The sequence below is a fragment of the Sphaeramia orbicularis genome, chromosome 14, assembly GCF_902148855.1.
Source record: "Sphaeramia orbicularis chromosome 14, fSphaOr1.1, whole genome shotgun sequence".
NCBI classification, from domain to species: domain Eukaryota; kingdom Metazoa; phylum Chordata; class Actinopteri; order Kurtiformes; family Apogonidae; genus Sphaeramia; species Sphaeramia orbicularis.
This window is the reverse complement of record NC_043970.1, coordinates 43933311-43949861: the sequence shown is the minus strand read 5'-3', so window position 1 is coordinate 43949861 and position 16551 is coordinate 43933311. Positions and strand designations below refer to the sequence as shown.

At 36.8% G+C, this 16551-nt stretch overlaps 1 protein-coding gene across 1 annotated transcript in view; it reads left to right on the top strand.

Moving 5' to 3' along the window:
• Nucleotides 1-2228: 2228 nt before the first annotated feature.
• dhx33 (DEAH (Asp-Glu-Ala-His) box polypeptide 33) overlaps nucleotides 2229-16551 on the top strand; it is a 15770-nt gene continuing 1447 nt past the window's right edge. Inside the window, 19 exon segments of the mRNA XM_030153520.1 lie at nucleotides 2229-2271; nucleotides 2409-2592; nucleotides 2594-2663; nucleotides 3670-3741; nucleotides 3743-3832; nucleotides 5204-5318; nucleotides 5321-5430; nucleotides 7270-7440; nucleotides 8861-8903; nucleotides 8906-9054; nucleotides 10601-10712; nucleotides 11719-11878; nucleotides 12778-12866; nucleotides 12955-12997; nucleotides 12999-13039; nucleotides 13042-13079; nucleotides 14583-14786; nucleotides 15900-15966; nucleotides 15969-15985. Coding sequence (XP_030009380.1) covers nucleotides 2229-2271; nucleotides 2409-2592; nucleotides 2594-2663; nucleotides 3670-3741; nucleotides 3743-3832; nucleotides 5204-5318; nucleotides 5321-5430; nucleotides 7270-7440; nucleotides 8861-8903; nucleotides 8906-9054; nucleotides 10601-10712; nucleotides 11719-11878; nucleotides 12778-12866; nucleotides 12955-12997; nucleotides 12999-13039; nucleotides 13042-13079; nucleotides 14583-14786; nucleotides 15900-15966; nucleotides 15969-15985 — 1818 coding nt within the window.

Sequence of the window (16551 nt, the reverse complement as noted above, 5' to 3'; positions counted from 1 at the left end):
TCAGTTGTGTTTCTACTGTCTGTCTGTTAGTGTCAGTTGTGTTTCTGCTGTCTGTCTGTTAGTGTCAGTTGTGTTTCTACTGTATGTCTGTTAGCATCAGTTGTGTTTCTGCTGTATGTCTGTTAGTGTCAGTTGTGTTTCTACTGTCTGTCTGTTAGTGTCAGTTGTGTGTCTACTGTCTGTCTGTTAGTGTCAGTTGTGTTTGTACTGTCTGTCTGTTATTGTCAGTTGTGTTTCTATTGTATGTCAGTTAGTGTCAGTTGTGTTTCTGCTGTCTGTCTGTTAGTGTCAGTTGTGTTTCTATTGCATGTCTGTTAGTGTCAGTTGTGTTTCTGCTGTAGGTCTGTTAGTGTCAGCTGTGTTTCTACTGTCTGTTAGTGTCAGTTGTTTTCTACTGTATGTCTGTTAGTGTCAGTTGTGTTTTACTGTCTGTCGGTTAGTGTCAGTTGTGTTTCTGGTGTCTGTCTGTTAGTGTCAGTTGTGTTTCTGGTGTCTGTCTGTTAGTGTCAGTTGTGTTTCTGCTGTATGTGTGTTAGTGTCAGTTGTGTTTCTACTGTATATGTGTTAGTGCCAGTTGTGTTTCTACTGTAGGTCTGTTAGTGTCAGTTGTATTTTTCAGTCGTGGGGTTGAAACCACTGAAAGGACTGACTTTATTACGGTCAACAGGTTTACATTTAGTCGTAGGTTTATGAAACGAGTGCAAGTCAAATCAAACTACTGACAGACATCATATGACACCAGTAGGAAACGATAATAAATGACAAATAGAATCAAATTGGTGTCAAGGTGGACCCATATTTGGACCACAGTAAATGACACTAATGATCACAAGACCTCAGCTGACAAACTGAAGCCAGCACCAGCAGGTTCAACGAACAACTCAATCCAACCCAACAGAACCACATTTGGACTAACGGTACCTTCTCTTAGAACCTCCATCAGTCTAGTTCTAGTGGTTCCATGTGAACAGCTGGACCAGTCCAGCTATGGAACTCAGTGGTTCCAACCGTTTTTTTTTTTTTTTTTTTTACTCCTGACCCCATTTTAACATCACAAATTTCTGGCGACTCCAGAACTGAACTTTTTTTTTCACTCAAATTAATTAGTTTTTGATCCTGTAAGGTTTCCTATCCTCTGTTTCAAATCCAGGTTAATTTTAGAGGACATTTAGTCTATATAATCTATATTATTGTGGACGGAGGCAGTAAAAGCCAGGTGTAGATTACTGCACAAAGGGAGAATTGGATTTTCCCTGGTCAGGATATGTACAGTCAGTCCAGCTTGGATTTACAGGCTGACAATTATACTGGTCAAACAAGAACTCAAACTATGAGCATCATCTGAACTGACCACAATGAAAAATTTGACAGATAAGCAGAACCACAGTGCTTCAGTTTCACAACCACAGTTGTCTGATATGGATTGGGATTGGCTCTGTCAACTCAACACATACTTTTTTTTTTTTTTTGTAATTTTTTTTTTTTTTTAATCAATTACTAGAAATTTCAGGTGACCACAGGGTTGAAAAACACTGAGCTAACTATAGGACCACAGCTGAAAATCCAACATAATATTGGATCAGATATAAATGTAAACAAACGCTAACACAGACTAAAGAAAACAAAATTTACACTAATGTCACTAATGCAGGAATACACTGGATCAGTGGAAAGATGAGCATTGAATGAATGAATGAATGAAATCTTTATTTCGAACATGTAGACTGAAATCAAAACAAAATTAACCAACAAAATATAAGTACTGGTACATAAATGACTGATAAGCAAACAAACAACAAAGATAAATAAATACTAATAGTAATAACAAATAATAATAAATAAACAAATTAAATGGAATTATATATGCTCGAAAAGGAGTAGGAAGAAGTAAAACTTATGTACTCCTACCCCAATGTTTATTCCTTATGAATCACTATATAGCAATATTATTTTGTATTAAAATAATAATAATAATAATAATATCACACATCCTTTTTCCTATATACACTAATATAATAATACCCATTTACAACTTATCCTACCAGATATTAAAAACTAAAAGCATTGCCAGGGTGTTAGTGCTTTTTTCGTTAAAGCTAAATTCTAATGATTTAATATATTTTTCAAATTCCATCAGAAAGACTTTAAAATTTGGGCGTGTTTTGGTATAATTATTTTGTGTAACCGGTACGTGAACTTTTTCCAATAAAATGATCAGTTTGCCTGACATGTCACGACTGAGGGTAACAGCGCGCACTGATGACGTCAAACGCCTGCGCCGACATTAACCACGTGTTCTGCTTTTTTTTTTTTTTTTTTTTTCGTGGACGGAGCAAAACAACCGCAGTGAGGCTCCGTGTTCGACGGACAGGATGGTAAAGTTTCCGGTTCCAGTGGAAGCCGCTGAGCTCCGACCCCCCACAGGCAGACCCCGTCCCCGGACCATGCCCACGACCCCGACCCTCCTCCGGCCAAGAGGTTCAAGCCGGGGTCCGTGTTGTTCCGCCTGGATAAGAGCAGACCTGGGATGCTGCTGCCCAGGAAAGGCAATGCGAGTGCCCCGATAGACGTCCAGAGGAGGCGCTGCCCATCCACCAGGCCAAGCCCAGCTCCTCAACCAGCTCCGGCAGCTCCACAGCGCGGTGCTGATCGGTGAGGCTCCGGTCCCGATCCGGGTCCACCGGGATTATTTATTTATTTATTTTTGAATTATTGTTGCAAAAAACCCAACAATTTCTCTTAGAGACAACAGGAAATGGCAAGACATTACAACATCAGCATTTACAAAAAAAAAAATAAAAGCATTAAAATAATAATAATAATAGTGTAATATTCCATAAAGCTAAAACATGGAGACCACCTTTATTTAAACAAAGAGTTCAAAGAACAGACATTAAAATAATAATAGTGTAATATTTATAAAGATAAAACATGGAGACCACCTTTATTTGAAAGTCAGAAAAACTAAACAAACAGACATAAAAATAATAATAATGTAATATTTGTAAAGATAAAATATGGAGACCACCTTTATTTGAAACAGTGTCCATAAAAACAGACATTAAAATAATAATGATAGTGTCATATTCATTAAGATAAAACATGGAAAACCACCTCCATTTGAAACAGTCCAAAAAACAGACCTTAAAATAATATAGTGTGATATTTAAAAAGATAAAACGTGGAGACCACCTTTATTTTAAACACAGTCCCAAAAAACAGACCTTAAAATAATAGTAATGGTGTAATATTTATAAAGCTAAAACGTGGAGACCACCTTTATTTGAAAACAGTGTCCAAAAAACAGACATTAAAATAATATTAAATAATAATATGTAATATTTATAAAGATAAAACATGCAGACCCACCTTTATTTCAAACAGTCCAAAAACAGACATTGAAATAATAAATAATGTAATATTTCTAAAGATAAACATGATAAAACAGACATTCAAATAAATTCATCTCAGTAGATTCACAGATGTTTCTCCACAGTTGGCTTGGAGGCCCAGATGACAGTGATGTTTTGAACCAAGTCTTCCCTTGATTATTTAAATGTGAATGAATGAAGAATGTCAATGGATGATAATAGTAAATGTTTGTAATGTGTGTAAAACCGTCAGATTTGTAAATGTTTGACTGATGTGGGGTGGGGGTCTGTCATCCAGGGAGGACAGGTTCTGGTAAAAACCACTCAGATTCCTCAGTATCTGTATGAAGCTGGAATCGGACGCCCGGGCAATCATCGCAATCACGCAGCCTCGCCGCGTGGCCGCTCATCTCATTGGCTGGAAGGTCGCAGAGGAGAAGAGGACGCAGCTGGGAAAACTGGTACGAACGACAGAGGAGGTTTACGTGAATAAAAAATAATAATAATAAAGAAGAAGAGGTTGATGCGAATATAAAATTTTAAAATTATTTAAAAAAGGAGAAGAGGTTGACGTGAATATAAATAATAGTAATAATAATAATAATAATAATATAATAATATAAAAGAAGAAGAAGTTGACATGAATATTCTGTGTTTTTCAGTTTTTAGGCTCCACATGTGGAACAGGCAGGGCTGTGATGCTGCTGGTTATAAGGGGGTTGTCAGCCACTGATGGACATGTAGTTTTCCAAAAGTACTATCCAACCATATCATATCATTTTGATGATAAAATACCGAAGTTCATTAGAATAGATTCTCGATGTTGTGTAGACCTGTATTTTCAGCAGCTTGGCTCAAACTATAATATAATAATAACTATAATAATGATTACAAAGAAGGAGAATAAAGAAAATGCTATAAAAATGTTGGATTAAACTTTTCAAAGTCAGAATTTGGATTGAAGTGTAGTTCTGTAAAAGTACTTTCAGAATATATAACTTTGATAGAAGAAAATGTCCTTTTAGATCTGGATAAATTCATCTGCAGCTGAGTTTGACCTTCTCTGACTGACTCTGAGGATTCTAAATGTCCTGTTTGACCCAGAACACAGACTTCTGGATCAGTGAAACTGGACACACACTTAGTTTAGACACAGGACTTCCACATGATCTAATCCATGGGTTTATCTATAATGTGGTTGTCATGGTGATATACCAGCAGACCTAAGGAGTCTAGACCTCATGTCAAACTGAGAAACAGACTTCCTGTTTACAAGTTGTTGTAAATTGCTATATACGCACCAATTAATGTCAAATTTGATCTGGATGTTTTGTTTACCTTCGTATCTGTCTGTAAATGTCAGAATAATTCAGATCTGACACTTTGGAGCCACAACAGGGAGGAGAAAGAAGGAGTGTCCTGTTACAGGAGAATGCTAACATAGCAGTTTAGTGATCAAAAAGCATCTGAAAATATAAGAAATATTTTAAAAAGCACAAATATTTATACACATTTAGTTCCGATTCTGCAGATTAAATACAGAATTGATTGATTACTGTGTGATAATGACTTTAGGAGTAATTCAGTTTTCAAAGTTCAGAGGTCCTGTTTGTAGTGACTGATACCCGTGAGCTGAAAAACAGAGATTAGGTAAAAAAAATAAAATAAAATAAAAAGAAGAGGTTGTCGTGTATGTGTTCATATTCTGTCGTATATTTTATTGTTTTTTTTAATCTCACTGGTCTATGGTTTAGACGGAGGCTCCAGAACCTGCTGTAGCAGATCTGATACACAGACTTTTAAAGGGGTGTGTGTGCTGGTGTGTGTTTTCAGTTGGGTACACGGTGCGTTTCGAGGATGTCACCTCCTCTGAGACCAAGTTGAAGTTCATGACGGACGGGATGCTGCTGCGCGAGGCCATCGGAGACCCCCTGCTGCTGCGCTACACTGGGTCGTCCTGGACGAAGCCCACGAGCGAACCGTTCACACCGACGTGTTGTTCGGTGTGGTTAAAACCGCACAACGGCGCCGCAAAGAACTCAACAAGTTCCCACTGAAGGTACGACGACAGATCTGATAAAACTGAGAACGTTGCAACATGGTGTCAAACATACGACCAGTGGGCCGTAACGGGCCACCAGACGGTCAACACCAGTCCAAACGAGTGAAATATAAATGACACTTAATATATCAACATAAATGATGTTAAAATGGGTTTAGTTTAGGTTCCACATTCAGACCAGTGTGATCTAAATTGAATTGAAATTCATTGAAAAATCTTTAATGTCCCCAAAGAGCAATTTGATTTGCAGCAAAAGTGTACACATCTCACATAGTACAATAATTCAGTAAATAAGTCATCATAGTTAACAGTGCATTGTTCCCAACAAGCTTGTCTACAGCAAGGTTATTATTGTTAACGAAAACTAACGAAATGACGAAAACTAGAATTGTAAAAACATTTTTGTTAACTGAAATAAAAACTATAATTAGAAAAAAAAACTAACAAACTGAAACTGTATTGTGTGCTTACAAAACTAACTAAAACGGATAAAAATTATGGATAAAATTCCCTTCCTTTTTCAATGACGGATTGATACGAAATCGATTTATTTTGCTGGAGCAATTTTATATAGCGGCACCATACGGCAGTTCACGGTCCGTCACTTGTCGTCACTTGTGGTTTACAGTCGTCTTCTGGTCCCTACTCTACCTGGAAACATGGAGACTAAAGTTGGGAGAACAGCAGAGTCCTGTCTGGGATTTATTTGAATACGACGGAGAAGAAGAGAAAAGATCAAAAAAATAAAATTAATAGTAAAACTGAACTAAAACTAAAAGCATTTAGAAAACAACTAAAACTAATAAAAACTAGCAAACCTGCTCTAAAAACAAATGAAACTAACTGAATTAGAGAAAAAAAAAAGTCAAAACTAAATATACTAAACTATAATGAACATTCCCAAACTATTATAACCTTGGTCTACAGGCTATTTAAAAACTTAACAGCAGACGGGACAAATGATTTGAGATATCGGATTGGTCGGATCAGTGGATCAGAACCAGTAAAATAAGAACAGAATAACCTATAAATAATGACAACTCTGAATTTATCTCTTATTTTAGGAGAAAACAGTAAAATTACATGAAAATGTTTACATTTATAAACTATCCATTAACAAAAAATGTGAAAAACTTGAACAAATCTGACCAACCTGAACTGTCTTCATATGAATCAGTGTATTTGTTCCAATATTCAGTCTGTTATTAAATGTTGTGTGTGTTTGTAGATCCACTGTATCTGTACGATAGAATGAACATGAGTAAATGATAAACTGAGGCTGAATTTGGTAAAATTACACTAAAATTACAATTGTCATTTTTCTAAGAAACTTCAGGTTGTTCATGTCGTTCACATTTTTTAACAAAGTGAACAGAAATGGAAAAAATAATGACCAAAATTAACAAAAATGAATATCATCAACAAAATAAATAAAATAATCAACAAATTGAGCAAAGATGAACCAAATAATCCAGTTTAATTGAACTCATGTCAGATGTTTCTAATTGTTTGTGCTGCTTCTGTCATGGGGTCAAAGGTCAAACTAAATAGTGACTTTAACCTTGACGACACATTTAGTTCCGTCTTTTAAGGCTGTGAATAGATTTTTAGATTTGTATTTTTCTTGTATCCGTACAAAACAGACTTCTCCTTTTTTTAAGGATATTGTGCAGTTGTAAACATTTTGAACATATAACTTTACATTTTTCACTCTAAAACATAGATAAAAGTTTGTAGTTGTTATTTCTAGGTTATTCTGTTATAATTTTCCTGGTTTTAGATCATATTGGTGTGAAGGTGGAACCTGAACTAACACACGCTGACTCTCCTCCTCAGGTCATTGTCATGTCGGCCACCATGGACGTGGACTTGTTCTCTGAATACTTCAACAAGTCTCCGGTTCTATACCTGGAGGGTCGACAGCATCCCATCCAGATCTACTACACCAAGCAGCCGCAGTCCGACTACCTGCAGGCGGCGCTGGTCTCCATTTTCCAGATCCATCAGGTACACAAACAGCCACTTACAGTTCAGTTATCCTCTACGGTAGATTCTCACACAGCACCGTCCGTCCGTCAGCTTTATTGTCTGTCGTGACAAAAAATCGTCTTACATGTCTCTCTTACAAAAAAAACACAGAAACACACAAAACCCACTGAGATAAAAGATACCGAAACATAAAATTTATACAGTTTTTTTTAATATCTTTATTTCAATCATGTAAATGACAATTTTAAAACAGAAATGCAAATAAACAATATCAAGGGAATGAGAACAAAACAGTAACTTAAAACTGCAATGTCTAAAACAAAGGTGTCAAACATGTGGCCCGGGGGCCAAATCTGGCCCCCCACCAAAGGTTCCATTCCGGCCCGTGGGATGAAAGTGCAAAAATGAACCTGAACAGTCCAGGTTGTCCACATCATTTTGGTTCAGGTTCCACATACAGACCAATGTGATCTACAGTAAAATAACAACACAATAACCCATAAATAATGACAACTGCAAATTTTCTTTGTGAAAAATTATGTGGAAAAAATTCAAGGGAAAAAATAACATTACACTGTGAAAATATTTACATTTACAAAACTATTCTTTCACAATAAAATGCAAATAAGTACATAAATAAAAACAAAGATGAACAACCCGAAATGTACAATTTGAATAATATTCTGCCTGTTACTAAATGTTTTGTGCATTTGTGGATCCACTGTGATCTGGAGTTATGTTAATAATAAGAGATGGAATATTGTAGAAATTGTTCAAATTTTAGTTCCAAACTCCAAAATTTTAACAATATTCTGCCTGTTACCAAATGTTTATGTAACACTGTGTGTAAATGTACATGTATAAATAATAAGTCGAGGCATAATATTGTTAAAATTGCATTAATTTTTCAAAAGAAATTTCTGTTTTTTCAGGTTATTCACATATTTTTTGTAAAATGTAAATATTTTCATAATTTAATTGGGGGTTTTTTGTGCTAAAACAAAAAGAAACACTTGGATTTGTCATTATTTATAAGTTAAGTCATTATTTTACTGGTCTGGTCCACTTGAGGTCAAATTGGGCTAAATATGGCCCCTGAACCAAAATGAATTTGAGACCCCTGATCTAAAACATGCAGGAAACCGGCCCTCGAGGACCAGGATTGGACAGCCCTGAACTAAACCGACCAGACCCATGATTGTACGAGAGAACATCTGGAGAACAGAGGAACCCTGGGCCTTAAAGGGTTGACCTCTGACCCAGACCAGTGTTGGTTTCCTCCAGTGTCGTCTCTGTTTTGCTGTGTTTCTTTAAACGCAGCCTGAGTCGAAGCAGAAACGCTGCGGCGCTAACGCCTCCTCCGGCCGCTCCGGCTCTCATTGGCGGTGATCGTTGTTGACACGGGAACAGAAACGGGAACTGTTTTGTTTGTTCACAGGAGGCGCCGCCGTCCCACGACATCCTCGTGTTCATGACGGGTCAGGAGAGATCGAGGCGCTGGCGAGGACGTGTCGGGACATCGCCAAGCATCTGCCCGACAGCTGCGGCGCCATGGTCGTCATCCCGCTGTACGCCTCGCTGCCTCCAGCGCAGCAGCTCAGGGTTTTCCAACCGGCCCAAAGGTGAGGACGCGTTTGTGCAGGGAGGGGTCAGCGAAGGGGTCAGAAGGCGGCCGAACAAGTGGACGTTAGATTCAGACAGAAGCCGACAGAGTTAAGATCAGCTGGAATTTATTTAGAAGCAGAAGTACCGCATGTTTATGGATCTACAACATCCTGGAAGTTTGAGTTTTATTAACGTTCCAGAACCCAGGTGAGCGTAGTATGCACACTGAGGTTACTAAAGGTCAGATTAACCCCAGGTGAGCGTAGTATGCACACTGAGGTTATTAAAGGTCAGATTAACCCCAGGTGAGCGTAGTATGCACACTGAAATTAGTAAAAGTCAGATTAACCCCAGGTGAGCGTAGTACGCACACTGAGGTTATTAAAGGTCAGATTAACCCCAGGTGAGCGTAGTATTCACACTGAGATTATTAAAGGTCAGATTAACCCAGGTGAGCATGGTATGCACACTGATATTTAAAGGTCAGATTAACCCAAGTGAGCGTAGTATGCACACTGAGGTTATTAAAGGTCAGATTAACCCAGGTGAGCGTAGTATGCACACTGAGGTTACTAAAGGTCAGATTAACCCCAGGTGAGTGTAGTATGCACACTGAGGTTATTAAAGGTCAGATTAACCCCAGGTGAGCGTAGTATGCACACTGAGATTAGTAAAGGTCAGATTAACCCAGGTGAGCGTAGTATGCACACTGAGATTATTAAAGGTCAGATTAACCCAGGTGAGCGTAGTATGCACACTGAGATTATTAAAGGTCAGATTAACCCAGGTGAGCGTAGTATGCACACTGAGGTTATGAAAGGTCAGATTAACCCAGGTGAGCGTAGTACGCACACTGAGGTTATTAAAGGTTAGATTAACCCAGGTGAGCGTAGTACGCACACTGAGGTTATTAAAGGTCATATTAACCCAGGTGAGCGTAGTACGCACACTGAGGTTATTAAAGGTCAGATTAGTTTTGAAAATAGGTTTTAGGTCAGAATTCAACAGTTGTTCATTTGTGTCTGTTTAAATTCTGATCCATCCACTAAAACCATCCCATAATAAACAGTGTTAAATTCCTACATTAACACCCTTCTACCAAGTGAGTACAAAATACACACTGACACATTTAACCTAGAACCAAAAATAATAATAAAATGAACCAGTGTTGGTGTGAATCACTGACAGATGACAGAAGGAACAAACCTTTTAAAAATCCAGTTTTTATGTAGTTCATTGAATTATTTTTTTTTTAATCAGTTTTTTTGCATCAAAATATGTTGTTGTTTTTATAGTACAGTATTTGGTATTTTTGTTTATGGCTCAAGTTGATGAAATACAACAAATATATTTATTTAAAAAAAGAACAGTGAAAATGTAGCCAACTTTAGAAAAAAACTTTGACGTTTGACACTGGGCAGGTTGAACCCCTGTGGGTGGGAAACCAGAGAGTTAATAATGTGAGGTTTGTTTATTTATTAATTAATTAATTTTTATTTATTTCAGGGGCATTGCAGTGACTCATAGCTGACGTATAGAACATCTGTAGATTCTGTCTGGTACTCTTTTTCAGGGAAGTAGGAAGGTGATCCTGTCGACCAACGTGGCTGAGACGTCTGTCACCATCTCTGGCATCAAGTTTGTCATCGACACAGGGATGGTGAAGGCCAAACGGTTCAACCCTGGTGAGATCAGGTTCACATCTGTACGTGTGGAATAACTGTGATGAAAGGTTTTAACTGATGTCATATAAAGGTCCACATGGGAGTATATGTTATATATATTTTGTTGGTATATATGTCATATATATTTGGTAGTATATATGTCATATATATTTTGGTGGTATATATGTTATATATTTTGGTGATATATATGTCTTATATAATTTGGTGGTATATATGTCATATATATTTTGTTGGCATATACAGGGGTTGGACAAAATAATGGAAACACCTTAAAAAATCAACAAAATATAATTTAATATGGTGTAGGTCCGCTTTTTGCGGCAATTACAGCCTCAATTCTCCAAGGTATTGATTCATACAACTTGTGAATTGTTTCCAAAGGAATTTTAAGCCATTCTTCAGTTAGAATACCCTCCAACTCTTTTAGAGACGATGGCGGTGGAAATCGACGTCTTACTTGAATCTCTAAAACTGACCGTAAATGCTCAATAATGTTGAGGTCTGGGGACTGTGCCGGCCATACGAGATACTCAACTTCATTAGAATGTTCCTCATGCCATTCTTTAACAGTTCTAGCTGTATGGATTGGGGCATTATCATCTTGAGGTGAAGGTTTTTCCATTATTTTGTCCAACCCCTGTATGTCATATTTTGGTGGTATATATATTTGGGGGCATATATGTCATATATATTTTGGTGGTATATATGTCATATATATTTTGGTGGGATATATGTTATATTTTGGTGGTATATATGTCATATATAATTTGATGGTATATATCATATATATTTTGGCGGTATATATATTTTGGTGGCATATTGTCATATATATTTTGGTGGTGTATGTATATATATATATATATATATATATGCCATATATATTTTGGTGGTATATATATTTTGACAGTATATATGTTATAGATATTTTGGTGATATATATGTCATATATATTTTGGTGGTATATATGTCATATATATATTTGGCGGTATATATCTGTTTTTTCCAGACAGCGGTCTGGAGGTGTTGGCGGTCCAGCGCGTTTCCAAAGCCCAGGCCTGGCAGCGGGCGGGGCGAGCAGGCAGAGAGGATTCTGGGTCGTGTTATCGACTTTACACAGAGGAGGAGTTTGACAACCTGATCCCCATGACGGTTCCAGAGATCCAGAGGTAGGACGATGAGTTCAGTGACCGACAGCAGAACACACAGGAAGTGGATTTAGCAGATGAAAGATATTCAATGTTTTCACTGAAAAACGGTGAACATCCACCACAATAAATATATGAATATATATGAGGATAATACTGTATTATATACACTGAAAACATCAGATAAACAGAACTTTGATCATTTGTTTTATATTCATTTTATTAAAATGTGTAAGATTTAACACCTTTAATCTGAGGCAGATCATTATTAAACTAAAAATACAAAAACATGCAGATCAGTATATTTGATGAACTTTAAAGTCTTTTTTGTCCTTTTTGATGATGACATGTTATTGATATCACCTTCTAAATGTTCTCTAATATCCATGGTGTGTATAATATAAACGCTGCAGTATTCCATCATATTTAATTGAATTAGAGTTGAATGTGGTTAAAGGGAATGCAGCCCAGATCATATGTTCGTCTGTTGGTCTTTTCTGGATTCTTTTCTGTGTCTGTGGTGGATCTGGTTCTGCTTTTATCTGCTCCATCTGCTGATCTGCAGGTTTGTGTGTCTGTGAACATTAATCTAACTCCTCCTGCAGCTGATTTATTCAGGTCACAGAGACTGAACACCTCCTGTCGTCCTCCTTCTTTGCCTTCTCCTTCTTTTTTTTTCTTCTTCTTCTTTTCTTCTTCTCCCCCTTTTTCTTCTCCTTTTTCTTCTTCTCCTTTTTCTTCTTTTTTCTTCTACTTTTTCCTCTTCTTCTCCTTCTTCTTCTTCTCCTTCCTCTTCTCCTTCTTGTTCTCCTTCTTCTCCTTCCTCTTCTCCTTCTTCTTCTTCTCCTTCTTCTCCTTCTTCTCCTTCTCCTTCTTCTCCTTATCCTTCTCCTTCTTCTTCTCCTTTTTTTTTGGTGCAGGTGTAACTTGGCCGGGGTCATGCTCCAGCTCATGGCTCTGGGGATTCCAGACGTGATGAATTTTGATTTTGTGTCCAAGCCGTCTCCAGGTAAGAGGCTGCCCATCATGGATCAGTGCTGAACTTGCCAGTGGCTGTGGTGGTAACCGTGGTAACCGGTTGTGTTTATTTACCCCAGAGGCGGTTCGTTCTGCTGTGGATCATCTGGAGCTGCTGGGGGCGAGAGAGGAAGGATGGCCAGGTTGGACTCACCGCTCTGGGGAAAAGATGGCCAACTTCCCCCTGGAGCCCAGATACGCCAAGGTACGAAGCCACGCCCCCAGGGGAGTTTAGGCCCCGCCCCCCTCAGCCCCTGTTACAACAACATCCACTGGAACTTTTAGTATCAGGAATTTATTTACCTGGTGAAAGAATTCTGACAATATGCGTGGTTTATGTTTCAGGAAAATAGATTAGATTAAATTAAATTAGATTAGATTATACTAGATTAGATTAAATTAAATTAGATTAGAATACATAAAATTTGATTACATTACATTAGACTAAAATGGATTAGGTTAGTCTACATTAGATTAAAATAGATTAGATTAAATTAGACTAGATTAGATTAAATTAAACTGGATTATATTAGATTAAATAAAATTAGATTACACTAGATTAGATTAGATTAAATTAAATTAGGTTAGACTTTATTGATCCAAACAGGGAAATTTACTGTTCAAAGCAACAACAGAATAAAGTGCAAGAAAAAAAAGTGCATCTTAAAGTCAAACAATATAATAATAATAATAATATATATATAATAATAATAATATGATGATGATGATGATGATGATGATGATAATAATAATAATACTAATAATAATAATAGTAAATAATCCAACTCTATTGGTAATATTCATAGTTACATAAGAGTAGAATTCCAATATGTCAGACATTCAAATCAGACTCGATCGTTTCCTGCTGAATGTGTGGATGTTTTTCTGTGAATCTATTGTTGTTCGGTTCAGGTTTATCGTCCAGATGGACACAGATTATTCCAACCACAAGAGGGTGTGGACAAAGAAAAAACTCACATTCTACATTCATGAGAAAAAAACTCATTAATCAGAACAAAACTCTGAGTTTATGAGAGAAAAATAAATAATTACAGGAAAACTGAAATTAAAAAAATAACCTAATGCTAAAACCTGGATTTTCTGACAATAAAGACAGAAATTTACATAAAAAAAGTTGATATTCTCTGAAATTAAAGTCAAATATTAGCAGATTCAGTTAAATTAAGGGTATTAAAGTTGAATTTACAACTAAATAAAGTCCAAAGTTATAATTTACTTGAAGAAAAACTTATTTTAGTGATTGAGACAAATACGCTGAGCCACCTGAAAAATAAAAGATCCTATTGGTCACATGTTGGTGGGCGTCGCCCACTTCTCATAGTTTTCTTCTTTTGCTCCATTTAAACACAAATGAAGTGAATCTGGTGTAAATGGAACAAACCAGTTCACAGACACAACATGGAGGCGGAAGGGAAGTGTGGAACACTGACAGTTCCACCAATCAGAGTCCTTCACCACACAGCCCCGCCCACAAGAATTCCAAGAATCTGAAAAGTCCCGCCCCTTCCTGGGAAAGTTTAGGGTCAAAGGGAAATTTTTTACCTGGTAAATTCAGTGGAAAAGCACTGAGGTTTTACAGAATCCAAGTAAAGTTAAAAGCTCCTGCGATGGGGAAGGTTGCCATGGTGACCAGGGTTGTTCAGGTGTGTGACTGGTGGGTTTAACCCCGCCCCCTCCGTGTCCTCAGACCATCCTCCTGTCCCCGGACTTCTCCTGCTCTGAGGAGGTTCTGACCATCGTGTCGCTGCTGTCCGTCGACACCGTGCTCTACAACCCTCCGGCACGACGCGACGACGTGCTCGCTGCCCGCAAGAAGTTCATGTCCAGCGAAGGGGATCACATGACCCTGCTCAACATCTACAGAGCATTCAAGAAAGTCGGTGGCAACAAGGTGAGTCCACATGAAGACAGAAGGAAGATGTGGACAAAAGTCTGTGGACACATTGAATTCAGGTGTTTGTTTTCTAATGGGTCTGGGATTCAAAACTAAAATGACTGATGAAAAGAATAGAGTTTTACTAGTGTGTTGACGGTGGTTCTGGTCCATGTATCTGCTGGTAATTGGATTTTATTTTCAGAAATTAAAGAAAAACTAGTGGTTAATTGATTTTTGCTTTAAAATAGAAGAATTCAAATTTAATTTCAAGGCGTTTTTCTTTTTCAGTGTAAAACAGATAAACCAAATTTTTTTTTAAAAATCTGATTGATTTTCATTTTCTCTAATAACCAAAAATAAAGTTACTACCTGACAGAAATGGAAAAACGGACCAAAAACACCTGTTTTTTTTTTCATTTTCTGAGACCGGATGTTTTCATTTTGAAGGAAAGAGTCCTAATGCCTTGGACACAAAGATTCTTACAAATGATGAGTTTGTACTAAATCTGCACATCGCAGACGTGCTCCCCACAAATGTCAATGAACTCCAGATTTTGTACAAACTGGACAATTCCAGTTTTTACGAGATTTATCTCATTAATTCAGAAAAACAGAGCTGATTTTTATTTTTCCATGTGAATATAATAGGTTTTCATACAAATATGAGCAGTTGTTGACAGTAAATGTAGGAAATTCAGTTTCACATTAGAAAGTGTTCCACCTCAGAACAAACACTATAATCAGACAGACTATGTAAAAATATAAATAGACTGTTTTTCTGAATTAATGAGATAATTATCTCATAATTACGAGAAGCGGTTTCATGGGAAAAAAAAAAAAGGGCTCTTTTTATGCAAAATCATTATCTCGTTAGTTCAGGAAAACAGAGCTGATTTTTTATTTTTCATGTGAATGTAATACACTTCTGTAAAATTAAGTCCAAACCATCTGAGTCATTTTGGAAACAAAGATAATAATTGAACTCAAATGAACCAATGCACTGATATCGATCTAATATAAAACTATATTCTGACATCAGTCATTATTGTTTTGGATCCCAGACCCTGTTTTGTTCACACAGTGTTTGTCAGGATGTTGAATCATCGTTAACTCTATGTTTCGTTGAAGGAATGGTGTCGAGAAAACTTTGTCAACAGCAGAAACATGGGTTTGGTGAAGGAGGTTCAGGCTCAGCTCAAGAAATCTGCCTTAAGGTACAGATCCAAACATGAACTGTAAACAAGGCACTAAAGTCAGATCACACCAAGGTTTTTGAGCCACGTTTCACATCAGAAACAACAGGAGAAAAATCTGTGTTTTATTTGATTTAATACTGAATAAACAACAGCAGCGGTTAAAGTGTAAAAACAGCGTTTGGTCATGGTTGAAGTTGACAACAGTCAGTAAATCGACTGCTTAAAGGAAATATTCATATAGAATATTTTTTATTCAGTGTTTTGATGCTTGATTATGTCTACAGTAAATATTTTAAGACATTTATTCCGAAATATAATAGTTTTGTATTTTCATTTTAATGTAAATTCATTCATTTATTTTAAGGATAAGATACAAAAAAGTGAAAACTTCCATGTAAATATGTTCAAAGTTCAGTTTTACTCAAAAGTTACACAATCAAATATGGCCGCCGCCCTGAGACGTCACAATATGTAAATTAGATGAGTTAATTTACTCCCATCATAAACTTTTGGTCAAATCTAATATTTGTCTCATTTACAGAATTTATTTATCTGTAAAGCGTTGAAAAATTTGGTTAGGAAAA